The following is a 23,560-nucleotide window of genomic DNA, read 5'->3' on the forward strand; positions in this document are numbered from 1 at the left end:
AATTTGCGCACAGGGCGCGGCTCAGCCACTGGTAGCTGAGGCAGCTTATTTATCACTGAGCTCGGTTAAGCTAGCTGGAGTCAGTGGGTATAACACTGGGGGCGGCCTAAGTGAACCGAAGACAGTGAGTTAAAGAGAGGGTGCGACCTAAGGGCGCCGACCTTGAATATTATTTGACAGATGTGATAAACTGTTGATTATGAATGTGAATATTGTGTTGTGGATATGGCTTGTTGATTGTCTGGATGACAAATTGTTAATTTGTTGAGTGTTATCACTGATTGGATAAATGTTATGAATTGTCGAATTCCTGGTTATGCATTGTGGAATATTTGATTATTGATGTTGATCTTGCTATGATATCATGCTTCTTTGCTGGGCCTCGGCTCACGGGTGCTAAGTGGTGTAGGTAAAGGCAAGGGTATGCTAAATCAACCATGAGTTGGAGAGCTCTGGGGGCGAGGTGTACATTGTCAGCTGCTCGGCCGCCACGGTCGGGGAATTGTACAAGGACGGAAACCTAAAATGTGTATTTTGCCATTAGAGTGGCTTTAATTATTTATAACTTTTGGAATTTGTTGTACTAAGTCATCTAAACCCTGTTTTGAGTTTCCATGTATTAAATTGTCATTTTTAATGAAAATAGCATGTTTGTGACCAAAATCTTTTATTCCTAATCCATTGATGACGTTGGATTCACATTTTGTTTAAATGACTTGATTAGCAAGTCTTGCACTATCTTAAACACACAGTGTAACAGTCTTGGTTATCCAGGGCGTTACATAACCATTAACGAACAACTTGAGAATTGTCTTCCCTTCTTTGCTCTGCTCGCTGAGAGCTGGTGCTTCAGCTTTGTCGGTGCCCACATTCGAGATCAGAATGTTGCCGGAGCTGATTTAGAGGCACAAGTTTTGGTGGCTACGGTGGAACAAATAATTTAGTTAAAGGAAAAGTAAAATGTTGGGTTCATTACTACAACAAAAGACAATTGTGTCACTCAAACGCATCAGTCAACTCAGTCAACGCATTTGACTGACGCTATTGACCAATAATTAATATTTGTGGCAGTTGGGCAATGCCACAAATGCGGGGGAAATTGCGTCATAACATACACTGATGGCGTTGAACGAGGTCGTTTGCGTCAGTGGGCCACTGACGCTGTTAACGAGACTACTTGCGTCAGTGGCCCATTGACGCAAATGACCCGTTAAATGAATTAAGCCCCTTTCGTCCCCGAGACAGCCATTGCAAACCTAACTTTAAAAAAAAAAAACTGAAGAACCAGCGGCGCCCCAACGAGTTTTCCCTCCTTTTGGTAAGTTTTTTTTTTTTTTTTTTCAATTTTAATGTAAAAATGATGATATATATGTTTATGAATCTTATATATAATTTTAAAATTTTTTTTTTTTAGATTTTGTATTTTTGAAGATTATTATTTGAAAACTCATAAACTTTATTAGTTTTTTTGGATTTTTTACCTCAAGAACCCACATTGCTCAATTACCACAAGTAAGTGCAATTTTATTAATTTTTATGATTTAAATTTAATTTTTGTGATTTTTTTTATAAATAGACTATATTTCGGATTTTTTAATTTTTGGATAGTTTTATAATAATGATTATTTAATTGTTTTAGGTTTAAACTTTACATTTTAATATTTTATTTTTTTAGAATTTTTTTATTATAATTTCTTTATTTTTTGTTAACTTTTTCAATATTTTTTAAATTTAATTTAATTTCATATTTATTTATGTAAATGAGTATATATATTAATGTATATATTTTGTATAATTTCCAATTTATTAATTATTTAGTTTGAATATTTTGAGTAAATTTTTGTTTATATTTTGTTAACTTTTTAAATTTTGGGTTTAATTGTTTAAATATGTATATATTAAATTGTTTGTTTTCTTTAAGTTATATTTTCTTATTGATTTAGTTAGGATGTTAATAGTCAATTTTGCTTTATGTGATTTGTTAACTTTTTATAAAAATAAATATTTTATTTCGAGTTTATTTAAATGAGTACATATAACAAATTATTTGTTCTCTTTAAGCATTTTATTGTTTATTTAGTTACAATATACCTTTAATATATTTTTCCTTATATTTTGTCAACTTTTTTATTATTTTTTTGTTTATTGTTATATTTGAGTAGGTATTTTGTTGACAACTTTGTTGTTGAGATTAGACTTTGGAGGATTGTATATTAGATGTAATATTTTAAACCTTAATGTATAATTAAGATATTGAACTTAGTGGAATGTATGAATTATCAAATAGTGGAGATAAGTTTTGCGACTGTGTGTTGCGGTGATATAACGCTGTAATTATGCATGTTTGATTGATTAATTTAATTATTGTGTTTATATGATGGATATATGTTTATTTAATTTTTGGAAAATATGATAAAAATATGGGAAATGCTGCCTAATTTTTTCTAAGATTTAGTAATATGAGAATTATGCATGTTTGATTGATCTGTTGAATATTTTTGTGTATATAATGTGTTGTATACATGCACGTTTTAAATTTGGGAAATGTGATAGATATATGGGAAATGTTGCCCAATTTCTTTTGGACATATTGTTTCTTTTATTTACTTGTCAATTAGGTAATCCACGAACATAATTGTTAATTTTTTTTTCTTTGTTTGTTTGTTTTTTTTTTTGTGAAGTTTGACAATGGATAGAGATTGGATGTCAGGGGATAAGTTATCTGTGAAATATATGAATGAAGTTGAGTTTTTCTTGCAATTTTGTGCAAGATATACTCAATCTCCAAATAGCATTTCTTGTCCTTGTGTTAAGTGTGGTAACGTTGTCAGGATGTCAATTTTTAAAATAAAATATCACTTATTTAGGAATGGAATAGACAAAAATTATAAAGTATGTTTTTTGCACGGAGAAATAATGAAAGTCACTGATGAGAGACCATCTAAGAATAATAAGTATTTTGATGTGGATTACGAAGTTGATGATATTGCATAAATGATTGATGATGCACAATATGAATCACATGTGGATCCAATTAAATTTCAGTCAATCTTAGAAGATGTTGAGAAACCTATTTTCCCTAATTGTACAAGGTTTACTAAATTATTAGCACTGCTTAGGTTGTATAACTTAAAAGCCAAACATAGGTGGAGTGATAATGGAATGACAGAGTTATTAACATTTTTAGGAGAATTATTACCCGAAGGTAATGAAATGTTGTCTTCATTTTTATGAAGCAAATAAGACATTGCGTTCCTTAGGCATGCAATATGAAAAAAATACATCTTGTCCTAATGATTGCATCTCATATCGAAATAGATTTGTTGATGCAATTGCATGTCCGACATGTGGCAAGTCTAGATGGCAAAAGAAAAAAAATTTAGATGCAGTTAAAAAATGTGTCCCTGCAAAGGTTTTATGGTATCTGTCACCGATACCTCGTTTGGTTCGGTTGTACCAAAATGATGATCATGCTAAAAATTTAATTTGGCATGCCAAAGATAGAGTAAAGGATGGTAGGTTTTTTTATTGTATCTATCATTGGATGTTAGTATTAATTCAGCCACACAGTCATTCAGTAGCTTTTTTGGATCCTGTAAACTCACATTTTTGTCCAGAAATCAAGGAGATAATTATCATGTTAGTTATACATATTACTTAATTTATGATTTCATTTCAAACTCTTAACTGGGTAAATATTAATATTTTCTGCAGGGTATTTGATCAATATGATACACACCGAAGACAAAAAGAGTCAATCAATCTAAAAGTTTGTGTTCCTGTGGTAAGTAAATTATATTATTTATCATATTAAAGTTTTTGACATATTTTTATTATAAAAACTTGCTAAATATAATACTTAAATTTGGATAACTATGTTGTAATAATGTCGAAACAAAACTGAGCCAACTGAGTGTGGCTTTTACATTATGAAGTTTGCTAGAGAGTTGATTTCACAGCCTAGACCAAAGACCTACTTGCAAAATGATGTATTGTTTTACCTTTTAATTTTAATTTAAACTATCGTCCATGATTTTATTTGGATGATTTCTAATTTATTATTTTAAATATTTTCTAATTAGTTTACGAATACGACATCATATTCGACTCGCGAAATTAACGAGATACGAGATGAGTGGCCTGAATCAATTATGACGTATCTCAGTTAGCAAATGAGCAAGTTTGTGAGAAAATTTTAGTTTAAGTAGGTTTAATACTTAGAAATTTAGAACACAAGAGTACCTATATACATAGATTAACTTTGAAATCTGAATTACTTTTGTAGATTTGATCATAAACGTTAACTTTAGATAAATGTTTAAAAAAATTATACTGTTTCTGTTTATACTGACGCAAAAAATACTCGTTTTTAACATTTGGGGTAGTGCCCCACTAACGCAAAGCAGGCTGACGTTTGCGTCAGTGGGTAATTTGTGACAGTGCCCCATTGTTGCAAACACCAACTTAGTTTGCATCATGGGATTTCGCGTCACATATAAAAATAACGCAAAAACTCAATTGTGGCAGTTAGAAACTGACGCAAATGACATTTTTTGTTGTAATCATTTATGAGCTTTTTCTAATATTATTGTCCGGTGTTTGCATAAACTTCTAAAGTTCGAAGTATATTTCGAAAGTTTATGAGACAATGTTTATGCAAACATTGCGATTTACAACTTTGTATAAAGCTCTTTTTTAAAAAGAAGAATGACAAACTTTTCTTAAACTCCATATTCTAAGCTGCTAAGAGCATCTTTAATGGAGTGTCAATAATGTATTTAACACATTTTATAAAAAGTATAACTTCAATGATGTTCTAAAAAGTGTGTCAAATTTGTCACATACTAAAAGTTGTGTCAAATTTGACACAAAATATAACATGAGTCAAATTTGGAACATGAACAAATGCTACTTTTATTTATTTATTATCATATTGCCACTAATTATTATAATTGAGTAGTTGACAATTAATGACCAACCATATATCATTTTTTATTTATTTTTTAATGATAAATTTTTTGGAGTACATAATTTTGTAAATTCTCAATAAATATTGAATGAATTATTGATTATTTGTGTTAATTTGCATCTTGTGTATTGGATCACAATTGTAAATATTAGACTAAATATAACACTAACTTATTTTTTTTTGCTAAATTTAGTACAAAATTTAGATAGTGCATTAATTGGTTTTTCTTATTTGATTCTAGGCAATGGGAAAGCAAGGAAAAAAAAACGAAAAGAGAGAGAAAGAGAGAAAAAGAGATGGAGTTGTGAGTTAAATTTTGCGGCACGCTAGTTTCAGTCTGTATTTATTAGCCTAGTCTTGTAGAATATAGTTGTGAATTGAAAAATTATACAAATCTTACATCTAACGTCTTTTTAGAAATAGTTTTTTTAGTATATTTTAGATTTGTTTTTTCCTTATTTTTTGGTTGATACTTAGTAATTTTTTAGTTTATTTTTTGCTATAATTTTGCTTTTTTTTTTTAGTTTATTATAAGTGTATTTTTTTAAAAAAAATTATTTTTTGATAATTTTTTTGACACACTCTTTTTTTTAAATAATAAAATTATAAAAGTCGGTATTTTTGTAAACTCATGTTTGTATTTAAAAAAAAAATTAAAGAGGTGAAAAATTCATAATTTTTTATTTCATAAATTGGAAACGTAAAATGATACAAATCTATAATTCAAATGGTAAAATAGTACAAATTTCTTAAATTCTAGGACTACTTTAGAAAATCTACATTTGTTATTTGCCTTGTGTTAAATATTTATTCTACATTAAATACACAACGAATATAGTTATTTTCTAGTGATATTAGTGATTATTTTTTTTTTTGGAAAAAGAGTGAGATTAGTGATTTAGTATGATAGCAAAAATTAGACATTTAATAAAGTTTTACTTATATTAAAATAACTTTTATATAATCATAAAAAATTGTAGCCCCAACTTATGAATAATTATAAATAAAAATAAATTTTACATTATCATAAGTTATAATATTTATTTATCATCCTGCCTTTAGAAAATATTAGTAATAATTATTTTAATATTAAATATATTTATATATGTTATTTTATACATACTAAAATTTTATAATAAAATTAATTATCAATTTAAACTATTAAAATAACTTTGTAGACTTTCAACATTATATAAATTTATATATTGTTTTGTTTATCAATGATTTTATATTGAATTTTACATCTTTTATCAATTATTATTAATTTATATTTAAAATATTTTATTATTTAATTTATATTTATAATATGTTATACACATAATTCTATTAAGTTATATTAAAATATGTTGACGACAATAAAAATGTTTTACTGTAATTACGTCTAAAACAAATCAATATTATTTCCAAAATTAGAGTTACTCGTAAAAAATTCGTATATTGCTGATAATTTTTTTTAGCCATTGTATAAATCATAAAAACGACATCGTTTCGAGGTGCAAAATCTCCACGTTATCTGGTAACGCTAAGCAGTGGAGTTATCAGTCAGAGGCGAAGAAAATGGCTGTTCCATGTCCATCTTCTCTCTCTCATATCTCACTCTGCTCAAATCCACAGCCAAACCGCCTCCTGCTGACCCGACCCGATAAATCCCGGTTCAAATGCAGTGCTGGCCAGACCGGGTTCTTCACCCGGCTGGGCCGACTGATAAAGGAGAAGGCTAAGAATGATGTTGAGAAGATTTTCTCCGGCTTTTCCAAGACTCGGGACAACCTCGCCGTCGTCGACGAGCTCCTCCTTTATTGGAACCTTGCTGACACCGACAAAGTGCTCGACGAACTCGAAGAGGTTTTCTTTTTGCAATTTTCCTGAGAAAATGTTTTATAAATTTTCCTTCTTCTTCTGGAATAAAACTATATATTTCATTTCTGCACTTGTATTTGAATTATACATGTAATGATGGGATAAAGGCTCTGCTGGTATCTGATTTTGGACCAAGAATTACGATAAAAATTGTGGAAAGCTTGAGGGAGGACATTCTGGCTGGGAAACTGAAATCAGGAAGCGAAATTAAGGTATTGATAATAACGACTTGCCCATATCTTGTTTTGAGCTGATCTTTTAAGAATATTTGAAGGAATTTTTCAAGGAGATGAGGCGAGACACTATTAGATAGTGAATATTGGGATTCCATGTTTTCTGCAATTTTTTATTTTTTTTATTAACAAGCTCTTCCGGACCAGAAAACTATAACAATTGCTATGCAAGTGCCCAAGAGGGACTGAAATCTGTTGTGGGAGCAAACCACATGTCTTCTAACCATTTGAGCTTAATAAATGTTTCTCGTTAATGGTGTAGTGCTTTCTTATTCCATTCAGACATGTATATACTTGCCCATTGAAATACAAATTTCCGTAAAATTCTTAGTATAGCTAGTCATATTTAACATCATTTTTTAATCCTTACAAATTCTGGGCAATGTGCCTTTCTTCTTCAGTATGGATTAGTAAAAGTGCCTTTTGGGTTAGGTGGATCTATGATGATATCTGAGTTGTTATGGCTGTAGGATGCATTGAAGAAGTGTGTGCTGAACTTGCTAACCAACAAGGGGAGCAAAACTGAACTTCAGCTTGGATTCAGGTTCTGGGTTTTGGGTTGTGCTTTATCCCAATGTGATGTCTTTTTTTTTTTTTTTAATTGCCAATATAATTTTTTAATCGATTCATTGCATCAGGAAACCGGCAGTTGTTATGGTTGTTGGTGTTAATGGAGGTGGCAAGACAACATCTCTTGGTAAGATGAAGATTAAAGCTATAACAAAATATCTACCGAGGTTAAGAGGATGTTAATCTTCTTTTTTTTCGTATTGAATTTTCATGTAATTTCTTTGATGCATTTATGAGGAAATTTATGGTGCAACTTCCCACCCTCCTTGCCAAAAGTAAAATTTTTAAAAATAATATATAAATATTGAATGCTGGATCCTACACATTTACTTTCTTCGTCTAGATATTTTCTTACCCCTTTAAAACATTTTACTCATCGAGTAACTTTTTCCAGGGAAGTTGGCTCATAGATTGAAGAAAGAAGGGGCAAAGGTGAGTTCGTTTTACCATTTCTTCCAAAAAGAGCGAAATATCTGCTGTAGGATCCATCAACTTAATTACATATGAAATACACTTTTACTCGTAGTCTTTAGTTTTTTTTTTGGCAATTGTAAACAATGGTTATGGCCAAAATTATAATTTGAATGTTTTAACCTGATGGATGCTGTGTTACATCACCTTTATTAATTAAACGTTTGGGTTTGTTCATACTGTTTAAAATTGAGATGAGCCGGTATTCCTCATAGAAAATTCAATAGAAGCATGCAATAATCTCTTTATTGTGCAACTTTACAAACTCAGTATAATCCGATGACCTTGCACTGATCAGATGAATGTTCATATACAGTAAATAAATATGAATACAAAAATAAAGATAACTTATCCTACAGACAAGTAAAAAAAGTTGAAATCATATTTTGTTCAAGCACAAAATTACTAGTTACATATTATTTTCTCAGTTTTGTTGGGAGTGTTTTAATTTTGGGCCACTGCTACAATGGTCAATTGGAGTTGCTAAAGTTATCACATTTAAAATAAGCCTTGTGGTTGTAAACTCCCAAAATTCAAGAAAGTAAAAAAAAGATGTGTTGGAACTTGCGTGGGAGGCTGGTGTTCTTGACCTAAACCTTGGGAAAGGATGAGGGAAACTAGTGTTCAGAAAATTTAGTGGTGTGTTTTTTTTTTCCTAAATGTTGTTTTCTATTTTTATAACTTGGAGCAGGGATGGGGGGTCGACACCATGTTAGGCGTTTTTGAGTCTTTTTATGTACTAAACCGTTATTGTTGTCATACATAATAGAGAAACGCATGTCTTGTTTTCAAATAGGGTTTTCTCTGAATAACCTACTGGTTTGAACTTGTAACAGGTACTGATGGCAGCAGGGGATACATTTCGAGCAGCTGCTAGTGATCAGCTGGAGATATGGGCCGAGAGGACTGGTTGTGAGATTGTTATGGCTGAAGGAGAAAAGGCCAAAGCATCAGCAGGTTGCCAATTCAATTAACTTATGTGTTTAGTTTTACATCTCTTTTGAAGTATCGTACCGTCTTTATAATTTTTCTATTGCCTAGTACAATGACTGATGTATAATTTTATAGTGCTTTCTGAATAGTTCTTTCTCAGGCCGTGAAGAGAGGGAAACTAGAAGATTATGATATTGTCTTGTGTGACACCTCAGGACGTAAGTTTACAGGACATTTTTTCCTGGTTGGTTATTTTCTTTTGCCCCCATAGTTTCCAGGAACTCTGAGTATATATTTTTTCCAGGTCTTCACACTAATTACAGTCTTATGGAAGAGCTGATATCATGTAAGAAAGCTGTAGGAAAAGTTGTTCCTGGTGCTCCTAATGTGAGTTTAACTCTTTGGCCTTCCCTCTCCCCTCCTTTGCCATGATCAAATTATAACGTCTGGCATTATGAGTTGTACAAAAGAATATTTTATGAGACATTGGTTCACACAGGAGCACTATAGTTTAGCATGATAGTAAATGTCTTTCTCTCATTGTAGTTCTGTAATTTTTTTTCTTTAATTACATTAAATAATTTACAATCGAAAATTATAATGATTTCTGGCAGTTTAGAATTTATATGAAAATACTAGATAAGATGCATGTGAGTTTTTGATGGCATAGCACTTGCCGCTTGCCCTTGGCTTCACTATGGTTGGGTATAGGTTAATAAGAAAATTAAAGACTTTTTCCGTATATGCTTTTGTTGTTTATTTATTTTTGTGAAATAGAGAAGTTATTTTTGATGTTTTTTTTGTGATGCAATGCAGTGCTAAACATTTGTGAAATATATACAGGAGATCCTTCAGGTTCTGGATGGAACAACTGGTTTAAACATGCTTCCGCAAGCAAGAGAGTTCAATGATGTAACATCCCTGTTGGCTTGATAGTATATTACCATCTTTTAAGTTTTACCTATTTCTCACATGTTAATAGGGAGGTGTGGTTTATTACATATCATGGCAAACAGTTACAAATTTTATCCCCAACTAGCAAACCTAGTGTGTTTCTTTTAAACCATTTGTTTCAGGCTACTAAGAAATTTTGCAATATAATGAGTATTTCATTTTAAAACTTTAGTATCATGTTCTGACAATTGCGGCTATCATGCTCTACATCCCATTTTCTTTAAGATTTCTGTTAGAGCACAGTAGGGTCAGAATCCTAAACAGCTATTTAGATTTCTGCCTTTTCAAATTCAGATGCCACCTACTGTTGATTAAATTACAATGCAAACTATAGATTGTTTATACTTTATGTCCCACGACAGGTTGTTGGAATCACTGGATTGATATTGACAAAACTTGATGGTTCTGCAAGAGGGGGCTGCGTGGTAAGTGTAGTAGATGAGCTTGGCATCCCAGTGAAGTTCGTTGGTGTTGGTGAAGGTGTTGAAGACCTCCAACCCTTCGATGCAGAAGCCTTTGTTAATGCCATATTTCCCTAGGCCTTAAAAGTGGTGGTTAGTGTAACGTATTTGACGGTAATGACTTAATTCTTATGATATCAGATACTGACCATTTCACTTGCTTCTTTTTTGGGGGAGTGTTATTCCCTTTCCTCATGTCCCCTAATACCTACTGACTACCGTATTCCATTTTGAAATTTGAGACAGCTTGCTATGAAATTGTCTCAACATTACGTTAATCAATTTCAAGAAGTGCCATTGACATTATCTTAGCCTTCTTTTTGGCAGGGGTGTCTCCTCTCGACAGAAGAGGTAAAGGAAACAGTGAAAGCTGGAAGTTGAAGTGAACAAATTGATATTGCATAGAAGCACGATTCTACCTGCTATATTGTTATGCTTGCTTATAATTACATATCCTGGGGCAGTTAAGCAAGTTTCTGCTATTGGGAGCCTTGTTTTGCCCGTGATTGCTGCTAACTTCATGTTGCCGAGTGAGTTGCAAGAAAATATCTACAGATGATCAATGCGTTTGCTGATCTGTTATAAGTACATTTTAGTTGCCAAGAGTAGTACCAAGTTTTTCAGTGCGGGGATTTTTTTGGGGGGATCGATTTTGTACTCTGTTATTTGAACTAATTGGAGTAATTTAGACTTACCGTTTTACTTTGGAAAAGCTTGTTGCTGGTATGTTGCAGTCATTTTAATCAAATTCGTGAATCACAGGTGTACCAAATGATTGACATGGATAATTGATATTGTAAGAGTTAGTTGGCGAACAATATTTAGTATGAAAATTGAAAAAAAGAATTCCCAAGTTATGCTTACATGTGTAGCATCAAATGGAAACAATGCATGATATGGTTCTTAACCGTGAGAATCACCACGGCAAAATCTTATAGACGTATTTGCTTGTTACAGAAACATGATACCTACATTTCTGGACGAAGGAATATCATAACTTAGAAACAGGCATGTTATAGAAGGTAGCACGAGCTGTATACACCAGCTTCTGGGTTTTCTTTAATTTAAAATCAATTGACACTACAGTCAAATTCCTTCCACTTCTCACCACTTTTGCATCAGCAATTACCTCTGCCTGTCAATTGTATTAAATTTCAGTATCAAGATTTTGGGCGTGGAAAAACAAAAACAAAGAAACGAAAATACAAAAGATTTGATAAGAGTCACGAAATTCGTGAAATCATCAAACATGCATACAGTATAATGCTCACACCAGACTAATTATGCTACTAGGATAATTGACGCGGGAGAGAAGAATAATGAAATTATACATATTATATATAATATTGGTCGTGTTGTATTTGCAGGGCTGAATTAAGTTATTTAAACAGTAACAAAATAGCACCAGTCGCTGAGGGGAGAAAAGGAAATGTTCCTATATACCACACTTGAGAATGAAAGTATGGAGGGCAAAGAGAATAAAACCAAGTGAACAATGGCTATCACCCTTACCCTCTTTACCAAATTCAACCCAAATTTAGCATCTCGGCAAATATTGTCTTCATAATAATAATAAGGGAATAAAGTAATAACTATGCCATCAATAGCTACAACCTCAATTTCGGATCTTTGATCATGCCCCAAAAACAAAAACAAAACAAAAAGTGAACCAATTTACTTTTACGGATCATTGGATGCTGCCAAGAGTCCATTAGAACGTTAACAGCATAATCAGCTACCCTCTTATGAGTTGAAAACATTACAACATCATATTATAGTTTTTCTTATTATTATTAATTTTTTCAATCTTCTCTACTGAAACACAACAACAACAACAAAAAGAGAGTAACAATTGATGATAAGCAAGTGAAGGCCTTAAGAGACACTCACATCGATTGAAGCACCAGAGAGATAAGAAAAGCTCTGTTCACCAAGAAAGATTTCCTTGTCGTCACCTACAACCGTTTTAGCACAAACTATGGAGATCGTCTCGGCTACAGCTGCAAGAGCTCCTCCATGAAGTGTTGCATAGAAGTTCTGAAAAATCATTAACAGAGCACCATTATTGTTTCTCTAATATCCAACATAAAAGTAAATAATCCCAAACATTGAAGAAAAAAATCACTTTCTCCTCCTTTTCCACGTTTTTCTCTCGCAAGCACTTTTATATCAAACAACTCTAAATCTAATTCAAAATTAAAATAAAATCCCAACTTAATCATAAATAAATAATTACACTGATGACGGGCTTGACGGTGAGGAGGCAGGTGAGCTGACCGCGTGAAATAGTGAGGGGTTTGAGCACGGCGGAGATGACGTCGGATAAGAAACCTTTGGTGTTGCAGTGATCGGGGATAGGGTTGGAGACGCCGACGTTGGAGAGGAAAATCAGAAGTCGGTCAACGAGTTCGGGAGAGAGGTCCTTCGAGATCTCCGCTGTGGGAGAGAGTAACGCGTTAATAGATTCTCGAAGAGAATCGGAGGAGGAGGAGGAGGGCTTCGCCATTTCCCGTCCTTCGATTGAAAGGAACCTAATCTTATTTAACGGGAAGATCGACCTTCAATGCTAACGTGGCACCATTTTATATGTGGATTTTTTTTTTTGGAGGGGCTGTTTTGAGGTGTTGAGTTGTCTTGAGAAGTGTAGATGAATTTAGGATGGATGTAATATTAAACTCTTGTGCATAAAATATTTCATCTTACTTTTAAAATAGATGTGAGAACTATACAAATTAATTACTTTACACTTTAAAATTTGAACCAAATATAAGAATGTTTTTAGATTTTCATTATCTCATTTACTTTACCCGATACCAATTTATGTCATGTTCTCCTCCATTTGAAATAACTAATCATCCAATAGCTATATAATGTTGACTTTAAATTACTAATGGAAAATTTAAAAAATAAATAAATTGTGAGTCATATGCGATTATTGTCGCTTTTTATAGTTATTGTCGTTTTTTTGTTGATTTTCTTGTTATGATTATTGTAGTTTTAATAATGATAGATGTACACTCAATTTTCATACTTAAATTACACATCGTGATGTGATGAGTAAGTAATCTCAGCGATACAATTAAATATTACGTGGACTTCACTTCAGTCAGATGAAATACCATACCATTATTCTGATAATTCTATTCTGTATTCTTCGTACTAAAATAAGAAATAACAGTAGATAGTATACTATGCTTCTAGAAGACATTCTTAGCACGGGTGATAGGGTTTGAGTCCTTGCCTTCGAACCAAGGGCTTTTTTCTCCATTTTCAATGTTTTACTTGTTTTACTTACGTTATTCAACTGTCTTGCATGATATTTTGGGAGGACATTTTTCTTCCAATAAGACTATTGGGGCCTATTAATCAACACCCTTGGGCTTAAAAATATTCATATTTAAGGTTATTTACACATTATTGTATTTAATTTTAGTGTACAAACTAATGGTGCATCTATTATTACTCATTAATAAAATAATGTCAATTTTTTTCTCTCTCAAAGAGATCTAGAAATCGTAAATGATATGGTTTTCAAGATCATTTTCGTCCTTATATTGAAAGGAAACTAATCTAATTGAACTTTATTTAGAGGCAACACCATCCTTGAATGTTCATGTGCACTATTTTATATGTGGATTATCTACTCGAAATAATCAATTTCCAAAAGAAAAAAAAAACTATATAATGATTACTTTAGAACTCGTAGATACCAAAGTAGGGGTTTAGAGAATCTACTACTTGGTACATCTCAATTGGGTAAAATTTCATAATTTTATTCCACTAACACACTCTCGTTACAGGAGTATACCGATACTGACTGGGGAAGCTGCCCCGATGACTGTAAATCCATTGGAGCATATTGCATGTTCTTAGGCTCTTGCTTAGTTTCTTGGAGCTCGAAGAAGCAACATGTCATTGCTCGATCAAGCACCGAGTAGAGTATCAAGCCTTGGCGAATGCAACTGCTGAAATGTCTTGGCCTACGATTTTAGGGTAAAGGATTTTTGCTTAGCTGCTTAGCGAATCCGCTTGCTTTTACGAAACTTTTCGCATTATCTTTGTTTTTCTCGCTTTGTTGAGAGAAATGAACATACCTATACAATAGCCTCCTGTGATTTGGTGCGACAATATAGGAGTTGCCTCACTAGCTACCAATCTTGTGTATCATGCTAGATCGAAGCACATTGAAATAGATGTGCATTTCATAAGGGACATGGTGTTGCAAAAGGAAGTGGATGTTCGGTATGTACTAACACAAGAGCAAGTTGCTGACGTACTTACAAAGGGTCTAAGTGTTGACAGATTCCTTAAGTTTAGGGACAAGCTCAAGGTTGTAAGTTCTCTTTTTTCGCTTAAGGGGAATGTTGAGTGAGTTAGTTGGGTCTGTTAGGAATCTGTTAGAATGGTTTCACAACTGTCCGAGATACTTGATGTGCTGTTAGAAATCAGTTCAGCTCACCCTTTGTAATACTTGGTCTATAAATAATACATATCAACTTTCTCTCTGGTAGTCATCACATAACATAGAGATTTCACTCAAATCAATATTGCATTTGAATTGTTTAACCTTCATAAATGTTCATTCCACTAGATTATCACTACAGTGCCTGAAAGAGTATCAATATAAATTTTACTAATATAGCTTTTACCAACTTACCATATCCATAATTTTAAATGAGAATGAGGTCCAACCAGCTTTTGGTAAATATTTAATTTATAAAAAAATATATATTAAAAACTAGTTGGAATGTACAATTTTGAACTAATTTTTCATGTAGAAAGTATTAAGATTATATTAATTAAATAATAGGGTATTAGGTTAGTTTCAAGCAAACAACTGAAGTACTAAAATGATATATTCCCATTTTAAATCAATGAACTTGGAAACTAGAAAAGGAAAAGGATCAAGCTCTTCAGTTACATTTCAATGACAGCACTTCAAAGTTTTTCAATTATCCAAAAATGGGATTTTCTTATTGAAAAATATGAGCTAAATGTCACCAATCTATAGAAAAACTTTGATAGAGAATGTCACAAGGACAAGCCAGTTGAGGTTGCAAAGCAAGAAATGAGCTCTGAAACGCTCCGAGGTTAGATGGAGTTAATTAGGTTGAGCAATTGTGTCCCCAAAAGAAATTTTTCCTTCTCCATCGAGTACTTGAATGTGGCAAGCCGGCTCAACAAATCCAAAATTTGAATAGCACAAGGAAGCTTGCATTAGCAATCCATGTCCATGGTATGCTTTTCCTTCACAATTGGTAATGGTAAGTTGTGCTTGTGCCAAAATATATATGGGAAATAAATTAATTCCAAGATAGAAAGCCCAATACAGATAACACTTAAAGAAGATTAGCTCAAATCTGAAGTGTTCAAAATGTCAAATTTGAAGGCACAACAAATCCAATAGAAAAATAGGAATGAGGATAAAGCAGTGTCTAGAAATACAAGATTCATCCAAATCAACCCAAAGACAAAAAAGGCAATTCAAAACCCATATCTAAATCCGCAGCAAGTGATGTAATCACAAGATTTCAGATTCTGAAGTTGAGCTTGTTGGAAATAAGCTCTCAACTTGGGAGATAGTGGTCCGAGCCTCTTCAATTTCTGCGCCTTCCTTCTGATTCAACTCTTCTAACTCTGCCAAAGTAGCTTTAAGGTCAGCTAAGGATGACTCCAGCCGCTTTCTGCAATCAGGAATCATCATCCTTGATTCTGCCAACACATTTTCCTGTTTGCAAAACAATCAATCCAATGTCACTTCTCATATTTTTTTTTATCAAAATTACATATAAATAATCAAAAGATTGAAACCTGTTGCTTGAGATCATAAGGGTCGGCTCCATTCTCCTTCATCTTGGCAGTCTTGGCAGCCTCAGTCTCGACCTCTTTCTCATACGAATGAAGCTCTCTCTCTAGGCGTTTACAAGTACTTGTTTTGATCTTCAGACTTCTTAGGGTTGCCATCCCAATATAATATCAAATTTCTGAGTTCTTATTCTGATCCTCTACAGTTTCCCACATTGAATAAAAAAATAATTTAATAAGTTTAAGCCAAAAAAAAGAACAAAACTTATCTTTTCGCAATTGCCCATTTGCCTATCAAGCATCAACCCAAATCTTAGCCAAAAATAAATAAAAAATCATGCCTTAACCGAAATTTCAATCACATGATAACATGTCAAAATAACATCAGATTACAATTAGCGCAGCAATCGTATAGAAATGCAATATTGATTGAATTGAAGTTATCCAAATCTCAGCTATACCCAAATCAAAATAACAACATATTCATTTGTACCCAAATGAATATAACACATCAGATTTGATCAGATCATGTTAAGAATTCAATCAAAGTGAACACATCAGAATTCAATCTCAACGCATAAGAAAGTTCAGAACATATGTCAGTTATAACATACCTATGCTTCGGCGGAGTAAAGAACTGATGAAGCTTCGGCAAAGTGGAGTAGAGAGCAGCCAGTGGAGGCGACTTGAAGCTTCGTGCCCGCAGTCTCTCTCAGCCGCTTCTCTGGGTGGTTGGGCGTGAGGCTTGACTGATTAAAGAGGAAGGGAGTGTGTGAAGTGAGAAGTGAAAATCTGGGTAAGTTTTAGGGATTTAGTTTTTAATTATTATTTTTTTAATTTAATAAATATATACTCTATTATATAAAAATAATAATAATTTTAAAAAAATGAGTCGGGTCGGGGGCGGCAATTGCCAAACACAATTCGATCATATATTATTTTCATTGAAAACTATTTAATTGATTTATTTAAAAATATTTGTTCTTATTAAATATTAACAAAAGTCCAACAATTCAATAATTCAATAAAAGGTATCGTCATAATTCAAGATAATTTTTAACAAATTGAAAAATTCAGGAAGATGACTTGAAAGTAGTAATAATTGAATGTCAAAAATCACGTTTTTTTTTCTTTTTCTTTTAAGTATCACATTTTGAATGATTCAACTAGTACATTTTTCTAAGAAAAAAATAATTATAAACCTCTATAATAGTATAATTATTTTCTTTTATAATGCCCCTCCAAATGCCCTTGACTCTTCATTTTAAAATTTGTTATACTTGTTGCAAACATAAAGAACTAAGGAAAGAAAAAAGATTCTACACTATTCTTGAAAAAAATCATAACCAAGTTAACCATTTTTTCTACATATTTCCTTATACTTTTGTTTTTATTTATATTTTACTCGTAACAACTTTCATTCTTAGTTTAATTTGAATGATTAATAAGAGTAGTAGCCAATAGTCATATTATGTTATTCTTTTTGCACTGTTTTATTAAAGTTTTAAAATCAAATTTTACAAGTTCTTATATTCCGTTTAAACACTGATCTTGTTAAAAAAAATCATATTTAACTTGAAAATAACAGTTAAGTTTATTTATACTGCATTTATTTCTGTCAAATTTTTAAATATTATATTACTCGCCATTTCATTGTATATTTGATCCATTTTATATATAAACACATCCAACCAACTAAATAAAAGTTGATTTCAAAAAAATAATAATAATAAATTTTTTTCAAAAACATGATTTTATTTTTCATAGAATACTAAGAGTAGAAGATTACTTTTATTTTTCAAATCTAGTATTTAACTAAAATGGTATTTTTTTTTTAAAATGAGTTAAATATTTGTGAATGATAAATTAAACATAAAAGTATAATTTTAATTCTTGAATTGGATATATTAATTAAGTTGTTGAATTAGTCTTTTCAATATACTTTTTAATTATTTGACCAAATCATATCATATCTTATTTTTCCAATATAACATAAATTTATCGGCTTAATAAAAGTGTTATTAACTTTCTGCCAGTTAATTATGCTCCCTCCCTATTCTTATAATATTTGAGGGAAAAGAAAACTATAACAATTGTTATGTAGGCATTAAAAAAAAATACAGGAACATCAAACCTTATAAAAACAAACCACACGCTTTAATGTTTGAGCTCCCTTCCCAACTCCCATATTCTATTTGTCTAGCTTGCTTTTTTTTTTAACTGTATTTGAATTACAAGCAAACGAATAATAGTACATTGTACAAAAATTCTAAGTAATTCATATGAATTCACTTCTATCAAAATAACTGTCAACATTAATATCTATGTACATTTCAATTACAAGGACTGAAAAATGCAGAATCCCCCTTCACACCCCATATGGCATTTCTCATCCATATTTCCCAAGTAGAGTACGTCCAAGTCCAACAATCTAGTTAAAGTTATGTCCTTTGCAGAGAATATTATTCAAATTCAATAGAGCAGCATGATTCTTCTAAATCTTATTTGATTTCATTACATTAGTGGTCCTTTCATTTCATCTACGACACCAGATTCTTGAGCCTTAGTTCCCTGCAGGCACAACTAAACCGAGTTCCTTGCATTGCTCTTCATCTGGTTGTAAGCTCCCAGGGATTGCACCAAATATCTTCCGGGATGCTTCAAACCCAGAAACAAAATGATGCACTCGTGCAGATAAATCCTCAATGTTCCTATGCAGATTCAATGATGTTGACATATAGTCATTGGAAGGAGATCCTGATTGATTGTTTGCCAATGGATGGTCCAGCTCTGCAGCTTTTAGAAACCGTTCTATGGCAGCTTCCCAGGAGAGCTCATGTCTCTGGGCATCAGTCAGCTGAGCAGGCTCATCGGCTAGTGCCTTGAGTGTGACCGTAACAAAATCATTGCTCTTATCATATGTTCGGCAATTCGGGAACTGCTTGAAGAAGTCATTAGAGGGATGATTAGCGCAAACAACAATCTTTCCCATAGCCAACGCTTCAGCCGTAGTTGTACAAACGACATCGGTGGTGCTTGGATTCAAGAAGACTTTGTAACTGCAAAGCAGGTAAGAGAAAAGATGAACACAGAAATGTCAAACAAACCAATAATATCTAGGAAAGAAAATTCATTGGCCTTTGCTGACTGAAAAAATCCCTTCAACGGGGAGAGCATATAGGAAGTGCTTGAAGATCCCAGAACACGGCACACAGTAAGTAAATATATAAATAAAACTCCAGAGATGAAAAATCCAGAGAAAAACTACATTCAACAAAATGAAGACAGTAGAGGATGGCTTGATACTAGAGAATAAGCAATGAGGAACTGCTACCAGGCCATACCTCCTTATGTTTTCACACGTCTCCAAGATACAACTCTTAACAGATTTTTAAAGGGGCTCCAGTCAATAGAAAATCTAGAAAATTAACACCTATAATTTCTTTAATTCAAACATTTTTATAAAAAGACTAACACTCCACATTCTTGAATTTATTGACATGGCCAAATAATGGTGCCCCTTTTCCCACTTTTTAGTTTAACTAAGGCTTTCTGGCTCTGTCATATGTATGAATGGAAGATAACGCATCCATCTATAACAATTTCAAATTCATTAATAAATAATCAAAATAACAAGAATCTGCTTCCAAGTTATTTCATGAAACAAATGTTGAAAGGAGCAAAAGCCAAAATTAGCATTTCTTATGTAATTATGAAATTAGTGATAGTCAGATGAGTCATGATATTGAATATTTTGGCTGTTAAAGACAATCTACAAAGAAATAATGATAACATGGAGCATTTCCAAAATCAACTATTCAGAGTTGATAATATGAGCAATTACAAGCATGATCGGTGCAAGTTACTTAACAATCATTATTTTCCTCATAAAAGTACTATTTATTAGAGAGAGGAAAAAAAACAGGAAATTTAACAAAAGGTGGGATAGCTTACACATGAAAAAGAGGGTCAGCATGATCACGCCCAGGGTGAACTTGAACTGACAATTCCAGTTTTTTAGCAGCTTCCTGAACTTCACCAGAGTCTTCCCCACTTCCATATAAGTCAACCTCAAGCCCTGTAAGTTCCTTTTGGTGATCATGGAGAAGTTTAAGTAGCTCCCTGTACCCTTTGCTCCATACCATTTTCCCTATGTAGTAAGCAGCTTTTGGAAATGCCTGGTTTCCATTCTGTTGTTGCTCTAACTTCTTCTTGCCTATCTCAAGAAACTTGGGATTAACTCCATGGACATTACAAATGATGGATTTAGGGTAATCCTGGGTGGCAGCTGATAATCTAATTACCTACATGGACAAGACAGGTAAAATGTCATTAGCAACTAAACCAGGAAGAGAGAGAGAGAGAGAGAGAGAGAGAGAGAGAGAGAAAGACTAAACTTCAAGTTTCCTTAAAGTTTTCACATTTAACCGAGCACTTTTAGTTTTAGAGCATCACATATAAGAATAAAGCGCTATCCAGGCATTCTAGATGCACAAGATTTACAAGGAACAAAGTCACTTCATGAAATCTAACAGATATCAAGGCATACCTTGTGGCAGTATATACTAACAACCCAAGTATTCATGTATTTAAGTAGAAATGCTTGCATTCCATTCTTCTCTCTCCTCACATATTCAAGATAATTGGTGTGGACAATCCCTATAACTAAACAGAATTTAGTTTTCCATCTCTTCCCATGATGATACCATGTAAGGTGCTCAGGCTCCTCAAGAATTGCAACATCTGAGTCTTCATCAGGAATTACTTCAGAAATATCTCCAGCAGCAAGAATGCTTCTTTTATCAATAGAAAACTGCACCACAAGTTATGTAATAATTGGTATAAGTGTTTATATTTGGTTACATTGAAAGACACCCACATTTATTTATTTATTTGAAGAAAAAAATGTGGAATTCTAGATACAGTGTGAAATAATACATATTCTTCAAAATTAAGTTGCAAAAAAAAAAGTATGTGCATATTGATTGATAAGAAAACCTTCACCTAGTATGCGTTCATAAACTGAAAACTGCCACAAACCACAGCTATATACCTTTGCAGGATAAAAATGTATTGTGAAATCAGACTTGAACTTAGTCCTCTCCTCAAGCCATTGACGTACATACGCCTCATGTTCAATAGGTGAGGCGAATCTGAAATTGTTGGGATAGACTAGCTCTTGATCTTTCAAAGATAACCAAGGAATCACTAATGTGACCTTTCGCTCCCCATCTTTTGAAAGATAGGCTGCGCGAAAAAGGGGGTTGACAGCAGTTCCAGTCATCCATGGAAGACTGGCAGTAGTGAAAATTGCAATGTGCCGTTTTCTATTCATCTGCATCAGGTCGAAATATGAAAAATGATAACTTTGTGTTAATTATTACAGTAGAATAATCATTATAAATTATGCAAGAATATACAAGAAATTTTTATAAAAATGAAAATCCCAGTGCCCCCCCCACCCCCCCCCCCCCGGATAAAAAAAAAAAGAATTCAGATACATAAGAACAAACAAAAAAATACAAACAACAATAACGAAGAAACGCATCTTTTCTTTAAAAATTGCATGTTAGTGTCATATGCATATGTTTCACTATGCTCGTTGTGAGATGTACATGAAAACCTAAAGACATTAGCCAATGTACTAGAAAATCAAGGTGTTACATGAAGATTATTATAGAAATCCACAAATCACACACAATCATATTCACAAAGTCAATAATTTCCAGTAATCCAAATAAATAAAGGTCTTCACTTTTTTTTTATTTTGCTGAATGTATAGCTAGAATGATGTAGCATCCCAGGTGGCAGTTAGGAAAAATATATGTAAGGTTATTTTTTTCCAACTATTATACTTCATTCAAAAAAAAAATCCGCCAATATATAAATATATACATATATTCTAACTGATTATAAATAATTTAGGATTATAACTTAGTTTATACATATAAACCCACAGACATATAGGACCAAATCTTAAAGATTTCAAACAAAAACCTCAACAATAAATCAAATGGATATCCCATTGTCAATAAGAACAACAAATAATTAACAAATCATGTTCTCAATTTTCAGAAAGAAATTTCACAAGTAAACAGGGGCGAAGCCATGTGTCCCGCAGGATTTTGTCTATATTGTTTACATTTATATACATAACACTTTCCAAAACTAGAAAAGCAAAATGATACGTCATATTGGAAGCGAACATATACTCTCTCTTTTTTCAGAAAAAGATAGCCTGTTATTATTTAAGAGATTCCTTTCCAATAACAGACCACATGGGGAACAAAGACAATCCTCTTTCAGCCCTAAAGCACGCTTAGCAAGGCCATGAGCAGCCTCATTAACATATACTTTTCAACAGCCAAGGAATTGTGATTTGATAAGAAATTTAAGAATGCTAACCATGATTTCATTTTCACTTACAAAAATCTAAGCTCAGTACTACATTTCTAAAACTTCTAATCATTAGTTCAAAACGAAATGAAAAATAAACGGTTACTAAACTAAGATACCTGATAGCGATCAGAAAACGGGGAAGGAGGGTTGGCCGGAAGACCCAACTGGTACGGCGGCAGGGGGAGAAGTTAGGGTTTTGTATGAATTTGATAGGAAAAACAATAGCTTTGCCGGAGGAAGCACTGCGGGATTACCCGAAGATGGAATTGGAGAGAGAAAAGAAGAAGATTTTTAGGCTTCCTTTTCCGTGGAGAGTTATAACTAATTTATTTGTACGTAGTTAATATTGACCAGTTTGATTGCTATTTATTAGTCTTCGGGTGGATTTTATGTTTTGCTTCTTTTAATATTGTTTTTTTTAATAAATTATTTTTTAGATTTTGTATTTTTTAAAATAGTTTAAATAAATTTTTAAATTTGATTTTGATCGAAGTTTTTTTTAATTAAAATTACAAATAATTTATCAAACTAATAACTCAAAATAAAAATACAGTATTCTGCTTAATAAATGTGTTATTATATTTAATTTTTTGTTCATCAAAATCAAATTTAAAAATTTATTTGAACTATTTTACATAATACAGAGTCTAAAAAATAATTTATTAAAATATAGGATCCAAACAAATAATAAAACAAAATACAAATTCTAAAAATATATAAACCTTTTTATCTTATTTTAGAGCTATAGTTATTATTAATTAAGGGAGTTTTTTTTTTTTGTCAAAATTAAGGGAAATTTTCAAAGTATTTTTTGGGGGGACAAACGTAAGTATTATTTTGGGGGACAAACGTGGACTAATTTTGTTGTTGTTGAGAATTACATGTTACAAATATTACAATATAGG

The 23,560-nt window shown here is 32.3% G+C and overlaps 4 protein-coding genes across 8 annotated transcripts; 1 reads left to right on the forward strand and 3 right to left on the reverse strand.

Moving 5' to 3' along the window:
* Positions 1–6,488: 6,488 nt before the first annotated feature.
* On the forward strand, positions 6,489–11,163 carry LOC133796665 (cell division protein FtsY homolog, chloroplastic). Of its 4 annotated transcripts, none has more exons than XM_062234281.1 (11): positions 6,489–6,814; positions 6,937–7,041; positions 7,533–7,606; positions 7,701–7,759; positions 8,027–8,064; positions 8,940–9,060; positions 9,186–9,254; positions 9,341–9,423; positions 9,880–9,948; positions 10,353–10,544; positions 10,764–11,163. In XM_062234281.1, exons 1-10 carry the CDS (start codon positions 6,527–6,529, stop codon positions 10,527–10,529), a joined length of 1,083 nt encoding a protein of 360 aa, XP_062090265.1. In that variant the 5' UTR covers positions 6,489–6,526; the 3' UTR covers positions 10,530–10,544; positions 10,764–11,163. The 4 variants fall into 4 exon arrangements, with proteins under 4 accessions (XP_062090265.1, XP_062090264.1, XP_062090263.1 ...); XM_062234280.1 differs by having other exon boundaries at positions 10,779–11,163; XM_062234279.1 differs by having other exon boundaries at positions 6,490–6,814; positions 10,353–10,565.
* A 185-nt stretch (positions 11,164–11,348) lies between these two features.
* Positions 11,349–13,001, reverse strand: LOC133796667 (uncharacterized). The gene is made up of 3 exons (XM_062234282.1): positions 12,688–13,001; positions 12,342–12,488; positions 11,349–11,586 (listed from the first exon to the last, which is right to left on the reverse strand). Exons 1-3 carry the CDS (start codon positions 12,955–12,957, stop codon positions 11,443–11,445), a joined length of 561 nt encoding a protein of 186 aa, XP_062090266.1. The 5' UTR covers positions 12,958–13,001; the 3' UTR covers positions 11,349–11,442.
* Positions 13,002–15,741: 2,740 nt separating this feature from the next.
* Positions 15,742–17,068, reverse strand: LOC133796668 (tubulin-folding cofactor A-like). The gene is made up of 3 exons (XM_062234283.1): positions 16,871–17,068; positions 16,263–16,456; positions 15,742–16,179 (listed from the first exon to the last, which is right to left on the reverse strand). Exons 2-3 carry the CDS (start codon positions 16,413–16,415, stop codon positions 15,973–15,975), a joined length of 360 nt encoding a protein of 119 aa, XP_062090267.1. The 5' UTR covers positions 16,416–16,456; positions 16,871–17,068; the 3' UTR covers positions 15,742–15,972.
* A 1,342-nt stretch (positions 17,069–18,410) lies between these two features.
* LOC133796669 (digalactosyldiacylglycerol synthase 2, chloroplastic) lies at positions 18,411–22,995 on the reverse strand. Of its 2 annotated transcripts, XM_062234285.1 has the most exons (5): positions 22,772–22,995; positions 21,310–21,591; positions 20,806–21,069; positions 20,211–20,560; positions 18,411–19,315 (listed from the first exon to the last, which is right to left on the reverse strand). In XM_062234285.1, exons 2-5 carry the CDS (start codon positions 21,589–21,591, stop codon positions 18,820–18,822), a joined length of 1,392 nt encoding a protein of 463 aa, XP_062090269.1. In that variant the 5' UTR covers positions 22,772–22,995; the 3' UTR covers positions 18,411–18,819. The 2 variants fall into 2 exon arrangements, with proteins under 2 accessions (XP_062090269.1, XP_062090268.1); XM_062234284.1 differs by lacking the exon at positions 22,772–22,995 and having other exon boundaries at positions 21,310–21,597.
* Positions 22,996–23,560: the final 565 nt, after the last annotated feature.

This window comes from Humulus lupulus, chromosome 8, assembly GCF_963169125.1.
Source record: "Humulus lupulus chromosome 8, drHumLupu1.1, whole genome shotgun sequence".
NCBI lineage: Eukaryota > Viridiplantae > Streptophyta > Magnoliopsida > Rosales > Cannabaceae > Humulus > Humulus lupulus.